Source organism: Hylobates moloch, unplaced genomic scaffold, assembly GCF_009828535.3.
Source record: "Hylobates moloch isolate HMO894 unplaced genomic scaffold, HMol_V3 SCAFFOLD_23, whole genome shotgun sequence".
NCBI classification, from domain to species: domain Eukaryota; kingdom Metazoa; phylum Chordata; class Mammalia; order Primates; family Hylobatidae; genus Hylobates; species Hylobates moloch.
The window spans coordinates 16812601-16826548 of record NW_026652298.1 but is presented as its reverse complement, the minus strand read 5'-3'; the positions used below and the strand labels follow the sequence as shown (position 1 = coordinate 16826548).

The window sequence follows — 13948 nt, the reverse complement described above, 5'->3', positions numbered from 1 at the left end:
TCATATTCATTCATTTTATTTTACTCTTATATACTTGCAGTGAGTCTTTTGAATGCATTATGCAAACACACGTAAATCATATGCAAATGATATGGCCTCAGAAAATGACAAAATCTGATGGCCTTAACTGAGCCATCAGACCTTTCTTTAAAAAGGAAAGTAATATGCCTTTCAACATCTATGGGGCAGGAGACAATTTCCTGAGAGTGATATTTACGTGACACCGGAATTCATTACTCAGTCTTTGCCTCACATTCTGCATATTTATGTGGGACTTTAAGGTCAGAAAAGCATTTTCACATACATGATCCTATTTGATCCTCATAATTACTCTGTGATGTAGGCAGAACAGGAATTATAATTCTTGTTTTTCAGATGCGAAAACCGACTTAGAGAAGTGAAATGACTTGCCCAAGGTCACTCAGTTGGTAAGCAAGGATCTGCGGTCTAGCACTAGACCTTTCCCAGTCCTCAGCTCTTCCTAATATACGCTGATGGATGTCTTATTTGAAGCAAGGTGGCCTGTCGTTGGTCTGGGTTTGTTTAGACTGTGTCTTGCTGATAGCATCTTCAGAGATGATTTTGTTGATGAAGATGGCATTTTAAGGGTGACCAGGAAAAGCCCAAATGTGTGTAGCAGGCTTAGCAGACTGCCAAGTACATATTTCCTCCAATCCCCTCTGCTTTTTAGCATCTTTTCTGAAATCTCCGGATGAACAACATTCTTCACCTCATCTACTCTTCAGCTCCTTCAGGAGGTAAAGTCCTTTCTTAAACCATGAACAGTAGCAGCATAGTCTCTGCAGATTTTCTGGATCTGAAGCCCTAATCTACCACTCTCTAATTGTGTGGCTTGGAGAGATCATTTAATTTCTCTTAAGCATCATTTCTACGTCTATAAAATGAGGGAATAACATCTCTTTTATAAAATATGTGGAAATATTCGAGGATAGGAAAATGCAGCAAAAAACTGCATTAAACCTGACCCAGTGTCTGACACATAGTAAGGACTCAATAAATGGCAGATACTATAGTCATTTGATTCATCATAGTAATACAGTAGAGGTGGTGGTGGTAGTAGTAGTAGTAGTTAAGTCATCGTGAACTCTGATACTAAGAACTGGGCTCTTGGAAATGGAGTGAGAGGACAGTAACACCAAATATATCCTGTATGCCAGAGGGCTGAAGAACAGACAGAACAGGTAGCTAAATGCAGCCTATTGAGGAATGTTTGAACTTTGGCTTTCTTTAATCATTGCCACATCTCGCTCCATAATAAGAGTAATTGTAATCCTGCTTCAAAGCTATTTCTAAGAAGAAATAGAGCCAAGGCTGGCATCCCTAACTCTACTCACCTTTAGCCAGGCTGCTCTATCTATGGCAGTGTCCCCTACTTCCCCAGGCCAGGTTAGGAGGGAACAAGAGAGGAGTTCACCCCAACTGCTTTAATAAGCCTGAACCGCCAGGTCAAGAGATGAAGTAATCTTCCCCCTATACGAAGACCAGAGGTGGGGATGGACAAGGTGGCCAAGGCAGCAGCTGAGGCTCAAGGAGCAGATACACTCTCAAGCCTGCTCCCTCCTGCTCCAGTTCCCAGCTCAGCAGATGCCACTGAAGAGCTCAGTTCTTCAGTCTGCCCCCACAGAGTGCTCTGCCCTTCCATGTTCTCCGACACCTCTTCTATTCACTCACCTAGGACAACTAAGAAAGTGGCCTCCTTGGTGAATAGAGCTTCCACAGCCTCTCGGGGAAAAGGACCAGAAGCTGTTAGAGTTGGCCAAATGCTTGAAGTTGGCATAAAGTCAATTGGAACCATCACAATGAGAGTCTGTGTGATCAGCCCAAAAGGACTGCACAACTGATTCATGTTCAGTACCAGGAAATGCAACGGGCCATTCTTGGGCTGGGTCCTCAGTTATTTTTGGCAAAGATGGGTGGTATGCAAAAGGGACTTCCTTTTTTTTTTTTTTCAGCACAGAGCCACAGAATGCTGAGCAGTCAACAGCATTACTTGTTCCAAGATCACCCTTCTGAGTACCTCTCTGGCTGCCAAATTGCCAGGGCCTTCATAGTTTGATTCCATTTCTCAGCTCCAAGCATTAGGTAAACCCACCAAGCTAGGATTGCACCGGTCCTGTGATGGCGTTTGACGTCAGCTGCTTCTTTTGGGTGGTGCTCTTTTCTGCCGGCTGTAAAGTCATCACCTCCTTGGATCAGATGTGCATTGAGGTGAGTCCAAATTGTTTGTCTTTATGCAGATTAAACTGTCTGAAAATTGTGAGATTTAGCACGCAGTCCAATCTGAGCCTTGGCATCCCAATATCTAGCATCTTTAATAAAGGAAATGAGGTATATATATAATTTTTTCATTATTGTGAGAAAGGAGCCAAAGAACTCTGCCAGGGGATCATCTGGTGGCATCTTAATAGGAAGCAATGAGGATTTTTCTCCTCTTCAACAATTCCACCCAAATAATCCCAAGTGGGTCATAAGATATTAATAGGGTCTTTGTGCACAAAGCAGACCCCTAAACCTGCCTCAACCTGGGGGAGCTGTTAGTTTAACATCCCCACTCTCACATGGCCACTATCCCAATGAGTCCTTTGGTCTCCGGACTCTCAGGGTGAGAATTAGTAAAGACGGGGCTGTGCCAGGTTTTCGAGCATTGAAAAGATCACTCTGAATGAGTCTGGCTCTCTTCTCGACTTGGACAGCCCTCCATCTGTTTTACTAATCCATAAGAGGAAAATCTGAGAATAGAGCCAAATTGCACCTTCTGTTTTGGACCATAGCAATATTTATCAACCTGTGGGAAGTTCTTGGAGGCGGTGATGAGAGAAAAAGGAGAAGGGCCTCCGTCTCTTGCCATCCTCTAAAATGCTTCAAACTTCCTCCCGCTTTCTCTGACCCCACAAGTGATCAATACCACGTGGCCTGTCAGACAAGGGCTGCATACAGGAGGAACCATGAGTCTTGGTGGCTTGGTGAGCTGCTGGTCTGGGTTGAGGTAAAAAGAAGTGTAGGAGCCAGGAGTAGCCAGATGTGGAGTTGCCCTGGGGCAAGGCTAGAAGGAAATCAGAGGATCAGGAAGAGCAGAGCAAAGCCAGCGCTGGAGTAAGGCTCAGAGCTGGATGAGCAGAGCCTTGTTGGTCTGGCATTAGGATGGAATCAGCAGCAGGCCAAGAGGAGGCATCATGCCAATGAGAAACGAAGGCTGGGAAGGTGTGTGTTGGTTTGCTTGGGCTGTCATAACAAATGCCACAGACTGGGCCAGGCGTGGTGGCTCACGCCTATAATCCCAGCACTTTGGGAGGCCAAGGTGGGTGTATGCCTTGAGACTGGGAGTTCGAGACCAGTCTGGGCAACATGGCAAAACCCCGTCTGTACTAAAAATACAAATATTAGCTGGGCATGGTGGCACATGCCTGTAATCCCAACTACTCGGGAGGCTGAGGCAGGAGAATCACTCAAACCTGGGAGGCAGAGGTTGCAGTGAGCTGTGATTGTGCCACCGCACTCCAGCCTCGGCAACAGAGCAAGACTCTGTCTTAAAACAAACAAACAAAAAATACACCAAAAAACAAAAACAAACAAAAAAAACCTGAGTACCATAGACTAGGTGACTTAAGAGAAATTGATTGTTTCACAGTTCTGGAGGCTGGAATTTCAAGATCAAGGTGTTGGCAGAGTTTGCTTCCTCTGCACCCTCACTCCCTGGCATGCAGATGGCCACCTTCTCTCTGTGTCCTCTCATGGCCTTTCCTGGGTGCATGAGCATCCCTGGTGTCTTTTTGTTTGTCTAAATGTCCTCAGCTTTAAAGGACTCAAGTCAGTTTGGATTAGGGCCCACCTATATGACCTCAGCTTCCCTTAATGTCTTCTTTAAAGGCCCTGTCTCTAAATACGGTCACATTCTGAGGTCCTGTGGGTTAGGATGAATTTGGTGGTGGGGGAGAGAAAATTCAGCCCATTACAGAAGGAGAAGAGTAAGACATTTCTATCAGCCCCAGAAGGCTGTCCCCTCATCCTTCAGGTTGGAAGGTCTGTAATTGCCTGACAAGTTCTTCCTGCCCACTGCCCAGACAAAATCAATCCACTGAGACTATGGCATTGCAGTAAAGAAAGTTTAATTGATGTGAGACTGGCCACGCCAGGTGGGAGACAGAGTTATTACTCAAATCAATCACTCCAGAGTCTTGGAGATTAGGAGTTTTCAAACATAGTTTGGTGGGCAGGGTACACGGGAACGGTAAATGTTGACTGGTTGGGGAAGAAGTCATAAGGTTTTGGAAAATGGTCCTCAGTTCTGAGTCCACCTCTGGGTGAGGCCACAGGATGGGGTGATTCAGGAGTCTGGGTGGGGTTAGTCTGAAAGATATCTCAAAAAAAAAATTAGATTCTATAATATGATGTTATCTACAGGAGTAATTGGGGAAGTCACAAATCTTGTGACCTCTGGCCACATGACTCCTGAACAGTAAGGAGTAACTATGCCAACATCTTAGGTGAATTCAAGCCCCTCTCATAATCCTAACTGGTGACCTTTCTTTAGTTTTAAAAAGGTGCCTTTGTTTTAAGACGGGCTATTATCATCCTTGCTTTTAGGTTAAACTATAAACTAAATTCACCCCAAATTCAGCTTGGTCTACACGCAGGAATGACCAAGGAGAAAGTGGAGGTTAGAAGTAAGATGGAGTCAACTATGTCCTATTTCTCTTGCTGTCTTAATTTTGCAAAGGTGGTTTCAGGTCAATGTCATACAGACATTTGGGAGGCATGACAAGTGGGTAGGAATGAGGGCACCATCCCCCCAGTGATCAGGAACATAGGTTATCACTTCCAGGCGACAGCCTCCAATAGGATAACATCACCATTTAATTCCAGCTCATTGGGAAGCAGGCTGTTTTAAATGCCCCACTCTTATACACCTACAAGTTTAACTCTGAAATCCTTGCATCGGGGGGAGGCCCCCTAGTCCTTTGGCTGCCTGTTCTGGGGCCTTCAGTGCTATTCATGTCTCAGGACTGGTGCTCAGGGTTCTAGGGCCTGCAAGCCTAGCCTTGTGTGTGGCAGCAAAGTCTTTCCTTTTTGGATAAGCCAGATGAAACTGAAACCTTCCTGCAGCCCTCCCTCTGAAAGAAGGCTGATTTTAAATGACCTTGTCAGCTATTCAGTTGGCATCACATCTGTATTTTCTTTTGTTTCATCCATCATGTGTGAGTTCTCAAGAACAAGATTCTAAGGCTGTTTAGGGAGCCCTTGCTACTGTGTGGATACTAGGGAGGGAGCTGGGGGATGCAAAGACAAATGGAACTTATTCCTGAGAGTCTGGAACTTTCCAGGCTGCTGGCAAGGGATAAACGGAGGGGTGGCTAAAAGAATAAACTCTTGCCTTTGACTTAAGAGTTTGGCCGTGTTTCAAGGGTAAATTACCCCGAACTTTACTCACCCTTCCCAGCTGCTTTCCTTTCCTCTTTTTCTTCCTCACTCAGCTCATGCATAGTTAACCACATCGTGTCTGCATGTTCGTGTGACCACCATTACCCTATTAAGCCTGTGAACAAAAGTACTCTGAAGTGGAATTTGAGGAAGGAGACTTTATTCCAATGAACAGTTCGCAAACTGAGGAGACACGGCCTTTGGCACGTAGCTTTTGGAAGGTGCATTCCAGGGAACAAATGAGGAACTTGGCCTCCATAGAGAGAAATTTCCCACTCAGCTTCCCAGTCAAATTCATTTATGCAGTGGAAGGATTCAAACTTGCTTAGTTCTGATCGGTTGGTGCAGCTGGGCCCTGACTGGTTGATAAAGCTGAGCCCTGATTGGTTGGTTCAGGTGAGATCAGAAAGTTCCAAAATTAAACAGAGATGGGGGTTTTCTGAAACTCAGAGTACATGTGTGACCTCTAGTCAGCAAGTGGCTGCTTGGCTCTACTTAAAATTTAGGCCCAGTTCACCACTTGGGATCTGATATAGTTTGGATCTGTGTCCCTGCCCAGATCTCATGTTGAATTGTAATCCCCAGTGGTGGCGGCAGGGCCTGGTGGGAGGCGTGTGGAGGCAGCTCCGTCACAGCTTGGTGCTGTCTTGGTGATAATGAGTTCTCCTGAGATCTGGTCATTGAAAAGAGTGGCACCTCCTCTGTCATTCTCTCTCTCCTGCTTTCACCATGCAGCATGCCTGCTCCCCGTCCGCCTTCTGCCATGATTGTAAGAGTCTTAAGACCTCCCCAGAAGCCAAGCAGATGCCAGCACTGTGCTTCCTGTAGAGCCTGCAGAGCAGTGAGCCAATTAGACTTCTTTTCTTTATAAATTAAGCAGTACTGAGTATTTCCTTTTTTCTTGTTTTGTTTTTGTTTTTGTTTTTGTTTTTTTGAGATGGAGTCTCTGTCACTCAGGCTGGAGTGCAGTGGCGTGATCTTGGCTCACTGTAAGCTCCACCTGCCAGGTTCATGCAATTTACCTGCCTCAGCCTCCCGAGTAGCTGGGACTACAGGTGCCCACCACCACACCCAGTTAATTTTTTGTATTTTTAGTAGAGACGGGGTTTCACCCTGTTAGCCAGGATGGTCTTGATCTCCCAACCTCGTGATCCACCCGCCTGGGCCTCCCAAAGTGCTGGGATTACAGGTTTGAGCCACCGCGCCCAGCCCCAAAGTTCTTAATTTTAATATACCTCAACTTATTTTTTTCCTGTATTTTCAGTACATTTCTGTCCTGTTTAAGAAATCTTTGCCTACCTCAAGACCGTGATATTATCCCATGTTTCTTCTAGAAGCTTTATTGGTTTGTATTTATTTTCTATTTCTAGGTTTCACATTTAGATGGATCAAAATTGTTTTTGTTTTTTACATACAAGTAGTAGTCAAGATTAATTTTTAAATAAAACTGTTTGTTTGGAAAACTATCCAAACCTACCTACAAGTTCTAAGACTATTACAGTGAACACCTATAGTCTACATAGATTCTTCCATTGTCAAATGCTACATGTTTTCTCTCTCTGTCTCTCTCTGTCTGTGAATGTTTGTGTCCCTGTATATGTGTGACTTAAGCAAAAATATTAGGACCCGTATCAAGTCTTTGGAAGCTGATAAATACGCAAAGAGCAGCTGGAATTCAGTGTTCTGTGATTTGGATTGTGGTATCATTTTAGATGCACTCTTGAAATATTTACTTGGGAATGTGGGCATGCCTCCCCTTTTCAAGTGAGCTCAGCTGGGCCATCCTTTTCCCTTAAAACTATGATAGAAGTGAGCCCTTCAGTCCCTAGGTGTGGTACGGGGGCTGGTTAGCACAGCTCTTTTTTGAAAGGAACTACAAGTTCATAGACAGAAGGGCTTCCCAATAGGTTTCGATAATGATGTGAGGTTGTGATGATCCAGTTAAATGCTAACTCTTCTTGTTTAGTGCTGACACACATTATCGCATTAATCCTCACAGTAAACTTGCAAGGTGAAGTTCCTAACCTCAATCTACATTTGAGGAAAAGGGAGGCTCAGAGAACACAGCTTGGTGGTTGAGAGCGAGGATTTGAACCCAAGCTGTCTGACTTTACAGACAAACAGAAAATAAAGTGCATGCAACTGGAATGTCCTTTGCCTGGAGGAATCAGATTGACAACGAAGTTATAGGGATGTGCTCTCTAGGGAGTGTTTGTTTTGTTTTCAGAGAGTAATTGTTGCTCTGGGATTTGGCTCAGTCGAATTGCTCTATCTTGGATGGAGGCATGATTAATGAGGAAGGGTTGGAGGTCAGTGTCCCAGACTTCTGATGCATGAGGAGGTGGCTGCTGCGTGTGTCAAGCGCAGATGAGAAATCCGAAAAGGTGAGAATAAGCACTTGAGTGAAATTCAAAGAGTTCCAAATTAGAAAATGTTTCAACACTTGAGAGGAAAGAAAATACAGTGGGATGAGAGGGAGTTAGAGATACAGCAGAAGAGATGAAAATAAGAGCCTGATTGAAAAAATGCAAATGAATACCTAGAGGGAAAAGGGATTGCAAATACAGATGTAGCTCTGGGAGCACAGCTCTGAGACAGAGCTGGAGACAAAGCAGATGACACAGATCCCGGTGCACAGTGGGTCCCAAGCGAATGCCCCTTGACTTAGAACAGTGATGGGCATGAGGCAATTGTCATGAATACCACATGGCCTTGCCACAGCTCTGCTCACTGTGTGATTTCACATCGAGAAGTCCCATCTGCAGTGGAGCCAGCAGAAGCAGAGAGGTGAGAAAGGGACTTCGGAAATTGACCACATTTCTAGACTTCTCTAGGAAGAGAAGGCTGGGTTTATAGGAAATGGTCATGTGGAGATCCGAGAAACTGCAATGGTAGTGGGTGTCTGCCTGGAAAAAGGAACAGAAGCACATGGTCCTGGCGGTGGCCATGCTGTCTGCTGGGGCCCAGTGTTCCTTCTCTGCATCTTGTCCTTTCACTCTCTGTTGCATTACCATTGTGCTGTTCTGGAACTCTGGCTATCAGAACTCATGCTCAAAAATGTTTCATTTGAATATTGACAGGGAGAATGACACCCTTACTAATGCAGTATTTCTACCAAAAATGTATAACCAGAGTCAAATTATGAGGAACATACCAACCCATAACTGGGACATTCTGCAAAATATAAGCCTGCATTCTTCAAGAGACACTCACGTCGTGAAAGACAAAGGCTGAGGAACTGTCTCAGATTAAAGGAGTCTAAGGAGATACAACAACTAAATGCAATGTGTGATCCTGGATTGGAAAAACAAAAATTACTATAAAGAACAATAATGAGACAATTGGCAAAATTTGGATACAGACAGTATGTTGGATAATAACATTGTATCAATATTAAATATCTTGAATTTCATAATGGCACTGTAGTCATACAATATCCTTGTTTTTAGGATATATAAACGTTGGTGTATAGGGCTTAAGGGTCATGATGTCAGTAGTGTACTCTCAATCAAAAAGAATGTGAATCATAGTGTGTGTGTGCATGCATGTGTGTGTACTTTCTGCCTTAAAAAATTACAATAGTCTGAATACAATCTAATGCATCCTAGATAATTCCAGAGCATGTGGTGCTTTGATGCCTCTATTATCGTGGCCATTTTGATGATACAACTGTGATTATAAAAGCTATAAAGGGAAGGGCTACGTGTATGCTGAGCCCTAGACATTCTCTAAAATGTGTTTGGTTTCTAAATTATCTTATTAGCTGTGTTTCTTGTCACTTGCCTCTTTCTCCTAGAAATCAAAGGCACAGGATTTATTGCCATTTCCACCTAACCAGAGATGATTCAATATTATGGCACAGGCTCATGGTGGCCTTCTTGATCCTCTTGGTAGCGTCATCCACTCGTTACCAGTTTTTCACTGGGTTGAAACCAAGCTACTTCATTTACCTGCTTTCTATTTTCAAGGAGCTCACTCGGGCCACTGGCTTAGCAGAGCTCCTCCTGGATTCTCAATCTTCTGCATCACATTAGTGCAGTAAAGTGCTTAGTAAAGCACACAAAAGGCTGAGGCACAGAATAATTTAGGTATCATGGGCACTTACATATTCAGGAGGAGGGAAATGACAGCATTGAGCCTTTTGCTGTAGGGCCAGAATAGAGTGAGACAAACTGAGGAAGTCCCTTTTCTCCAGCCATATGTGACATCAGTTATGCCAAAGGAGACCAGAAAAGAAAAATGTCTCCCCTAAGCTAATCAGCACCTTTGCAACTACTGGGGCAGCAGCTGCACATGCATATTCTCTCTGGGTCGTCCATATTCATGGGCACCGAGGATGGGTCTGGCAACACATGGTTGTTTTCCCCACCAGTAAGCTAAATCTCAGTTTTCAATGCAAAGTGTGCATTTCAAGGACATTATGTGGATTTGTGGCAGTGCCTGGAGGACTTTGGGCCTATAAAATGAAGAATAAATTACAAGGACATATAAATAAAGCATTTTCTTCAGTGACAGTTATAATGTTGTCACAATATCAAAGAAAACTGGTGACTTTCTGTAGATGAGCATGTTCTGTAGCTAGAAAAAACTGCATCGCTAAGCAGAAATTGGAGTGAAAGAAAATGAGGTTACAGTGGTGACATCTCAAAAGCCTCCTGCTTCAAAGCAAAGCAAGATGTGTGCAGTTCTGTTTCTCACTAAGCAGATCTGTTTGTAACTCAGCATAAGAAAAGCCACTGATTTGGAGTCCGTAACAGAGTAGATCTTTTCCAGGCCAGGGAAGTCTCAGTGGGGCTTCTGGTGAACCCCTATGTGTCAGGGCAAGGCAAGGGCTGGAAGGTTGAATGAACTCACCTGGAGCCTGAGATGATCTGAGAGCTGGCCCAGGGTCCTGGGACGTCCTTGTTCTTGTGCCTCCAAGGTCACTGTCTTAGTTGGTTTCCTGCTGCTATCACAGAATGCCACAGCCTGGGTAATTTGTATAGAAAAGTAACTTATTTCTCATAGTTGGGAGTTAGGAAGTCCAAGAGCCTGGCTCTGGTATCTGGTGAGGACCTTCTTGCTGTGTGATTCCATGGAGGAAGGTGAAAGCAAGCATGTGGACAGAGCAAATGGAGGCCTAACTTACCCCCCACCTTCTTTTTTTTTTTTTTTGAGACAGAGTCTCACTCTGTGGCCAGGCTGGAGTGCAGTGGTGCAACCTTGGCTCACTGCAACCTCTGACTCCCTGGTTCGAGTGATTCTCCTGCCTCAGCCTCCCGAGTAGCTGGGATTACGGGCATGCACAACCATGCCCAGCTAATTTTTGTATTTTTAGTAGAGACAGGGTTTCGCCCTGTTGGCCAGGATGGTCTTGAACTCCTGACCTTGTGATCTGCCCTCCTCAGCCACCCAATAACTTATTCGCTTTATCAGGAGTCCAGTCCCGCGATATCTAACCCACTCTGCAATAATAGTATTAACTCATTCTTGAGTGTGGAATCTTCATGATCCAATCACCTCCCAAAGGCCTCACCTCTTAGTATTACAATGGCAATTAAATTTTCAACACATGAACTTTGGAGGACATATTCAATGCATAGCAGGAACTTTCCCTAGAGATCATTTATATCTTTCCAAGGAGACTCCACAGGCAAAATATACTCCATCAGACTTTCATACCTGCCCTGTCACACCTTCCTATTTTCCCCACTACCCTTCATCTTAAAGCATTAGCCAGATAAATAATTACCCCACAGTTCTACAGGCTTCTAAAAAACCACTTCCCATTTTTACCTACTTAATTCAAAACATAACTTGTGTTAGGACATGACTGGCAGGCTTCAGAATACATGACTACCCTGGAGCACAGGATGAGGAAGTTATCTGTACTTACGTGTAGGGTTGTGCCCAAAAGCCTACTGTCTGGTATCAGCAGCCTACAAATACAGAGATCTAAAATTAATTCATACTTCAAGATTGCAAGGCCTCAGGTCTATGCCACCCTGCTAGTTTTTTTAAGCATTGTGTTAAGAAAAAATGTTAAACATATACAAAAATAGTAACAAAGAACCTCAATATTCGACAATCATAAGCATTTTGCCTACTCACTTCATCTCTACATTCCTCTCCTCCTTTTTTGCCAGATTATTTTAAAGTCAGTTCCAACGTCATGCTGTTTTACTCCTAAATATTTAAATATGCATCTCAAAAGAATAAGAACATTTCTTTTGAGATGCACAAGTCCACTGTCATTAACAAAATCCAGAATTCCTTAATATCATCGAATTCTGTCCTCATTCAAAATTACCTGACAGTCTACAAAATGCCTTTTTGAACTGCTTTATTTGGATCAGGATCTAAATGAGGGCTACTCTATTATTTGATGGTTATGTCTCTTAAGTAGATCTTATATCTCTGTGTCTTTTAACAAGCACTATCTCCTCTCTCATTCTCTCTCTCTCTCTCTCTCTCACACACACACACACACACAGATAAAACAAAGTCAGTTGTTCTATAGAATGTCCCACTTAAATCCACCATATCACTTTGAGATATGAAGTTAAACCTAAAATCTTGATGAGTTTCAAGTTTAATTATTTTTTTGGCAAGAATACTTCATAGACAATGCTGTATACCTCACATTGTCTCACATCCGAAAGTATGTAATGTTTGATTGTCTTATTTTGGTGATGCTTATCTAAGGCTGATTTGTTTGTTTCAAACTGAAATTAAACATTTCCATTCAACCAAAATCAAAACTGTAAAACCAAGTGCATTCAGAGAAGTCTCACATCTATCCCTGCTCTTCTATCTGGTCTCTTCCCTCTTCTGAAAGGCAATCAGTTTTTGGGTTTTTGCATGGTTTGTTTTAACAAATATAAGAAAATTCACACATACCTTTCTTACACAAAAGGCATACTCTGTACATTATACTACATACTGTATACCATATACACTACATATATTGTTCTGCATTTTGCTTTTTTCACCTTGAAATATATCCCACATATCACTCCATATCAACAGATGGAGTTTTTTTTTAAATTTTTTTCAGTCTTAGAGGATTCCATTTTGTAGATGTACCATGTTTTGTTCAAGTAGGTCCCATATTGATGAATAGGCTGGTCATTGTCAATCTTGCTATTACAAAAAAAGTACTACAGTTAACAGTGTGCAATCATCATCTTGTTTTTGGCAAGTGTATATTTGGTAAAGATTACTAGAAGTATGATTGCTGCTCGGAAGGTAAAACATATAATTTTGCTAGATAGTCTATAAAATTATTAAGTCTAATATGAATTTACTTTTTTTCTCTCATCAGAAAGAAGCCAACAAAACATTTAACTGTGAAAATTTAGGTCTCAGTGAAATCCCTGACACTCTACCAAACACAACAGAATTTTTAGAATTCAGCTTTAATTTTTTGCCTACAATTCACAATAGAACCTTCAGCAGACTCATGAATCTTACCTTTTTGGATTTAACTAGGTATGTATCTGAGTTATTTGTGTGCTCTGGATATTTAAGTTAAAATACAGCATGTGCTCAATTTATTTGCAGGACCTTTTTGGGGGTCCCAGGGACAAGCTGCTTATACTAAATGTTTACGCCTCCCCATGAAATACTTCTATGTGGGTGAAATGTAATTTAAATAAACATCAACCAATGGAGAGGAAAGTGGATTGCTCTCAAACTAGTTGCATCAGTAGTACTGTTTGAGCAGTTCTAAGGAATACTGATAGCAAAAATGAAAATAATCTTGTACTAAATCAGATGCCAAACTATGCTAAATTTTGGCATCGTTTATTTTTGGGTAATGACAGTTAAGAAAAATTTCTAGGAGAAAAGCACACCATCTACTTTCCCCCCCTTCAAATTGGAAAATGAGTTCCATTATTTTGCTATAGTGGCAAAATTGGGATTCCACATGCTGAGCCAGTGTTTGAGAACCAGTAGGAAGAAGCATTACAAGAAAATAAGGGAAGAAAATGAAAGGGCTATACAGTGTGTGTGTGTGTGTGTGTGTGTGTGTGTGTGTGTGTGTAAGAGGGGACAGGCTCTGCGTGTACCTGCAGTCTGCACCCTTTGCGGCAGTTCTACTTCTTATATTTTGCCCTTCAACTTCAGCTTCTGTGGACAGAATGTCCACATCCATAGTACCGCTTCATTTTTAAAACCACCACCGTGAGGTTCCATGGTGCATAGTATCATCCAACTTACGGTTAGATGAGGAGGCCATCTGTGTGTGTGTGTGTGTGTGTGTGTGTGTAATCCAGTATTTTTAGGTGCAACACCAGGATAGTTTTCTCAGATGAAAATACAGAGGTTGAGAAAAGTTGTAACTTGCCCGGGATGACACAGATTTTTGTATATATATATGTATTTTATACCATATATTATCTATTATGCATTCTATACCATATATTTTTTATTACTTAAAACAGTAAATAATAATTTGAGTTTTGCCCACAATCAAATGACCCATGGTTCATTAGAATACAGGCACAAACCTCTGAGGGTTCAATCT

The 13948-nt window shown here is 42.6% G+C and overlaps 1 protein-coding gene across 1 annotated transcript; it reads left to right on the top strand.

The window, feature by feature from the left end:
• Window positions 1-2026: 2026 nt before the first annotated feature.
• Window positions 2027-13609, top strand: CD180 (CD180 molecule). The gene is made up of 3 exons (XM_032145433.2): window positions 2027-2229; window positions 12743-12909; window positions 13549-13609. Exons 1-3 carry the CDS (start codon window positions 2140-2142, stop codon window positions 13607-13609), a joined length of 318 nt encoding a protein of 105 aa, XP_032001324.1. The 5' UTR covers window positions 2027-2139.
• Window positions 13610-13948: the final 339 nt, after the last annotated feature.

Coding starts and splice junctions, on each gene's coding strand:
- CD180 (XM_032145433.2), top strand. CDS start 2,140: ATGGCGTTTGACGTCAGCTGCTTCTTTTGGGTGGTGCTCTTTTCTGCC. Junction 2,230..12,742: donor TGGATCAGATGTGCATTGAG/GTGAGTCCAAAT, acceptor TTCTCTCATCAG/AAAGAAGCCAACAAAACATT. Junction 12,910..13,548: donor ACCTTTTTGGATTTAACTAG/GTATGTATCTGA, acceptor CTTCAACTTCAG/CTTCTGTGGACAGAATGTCC.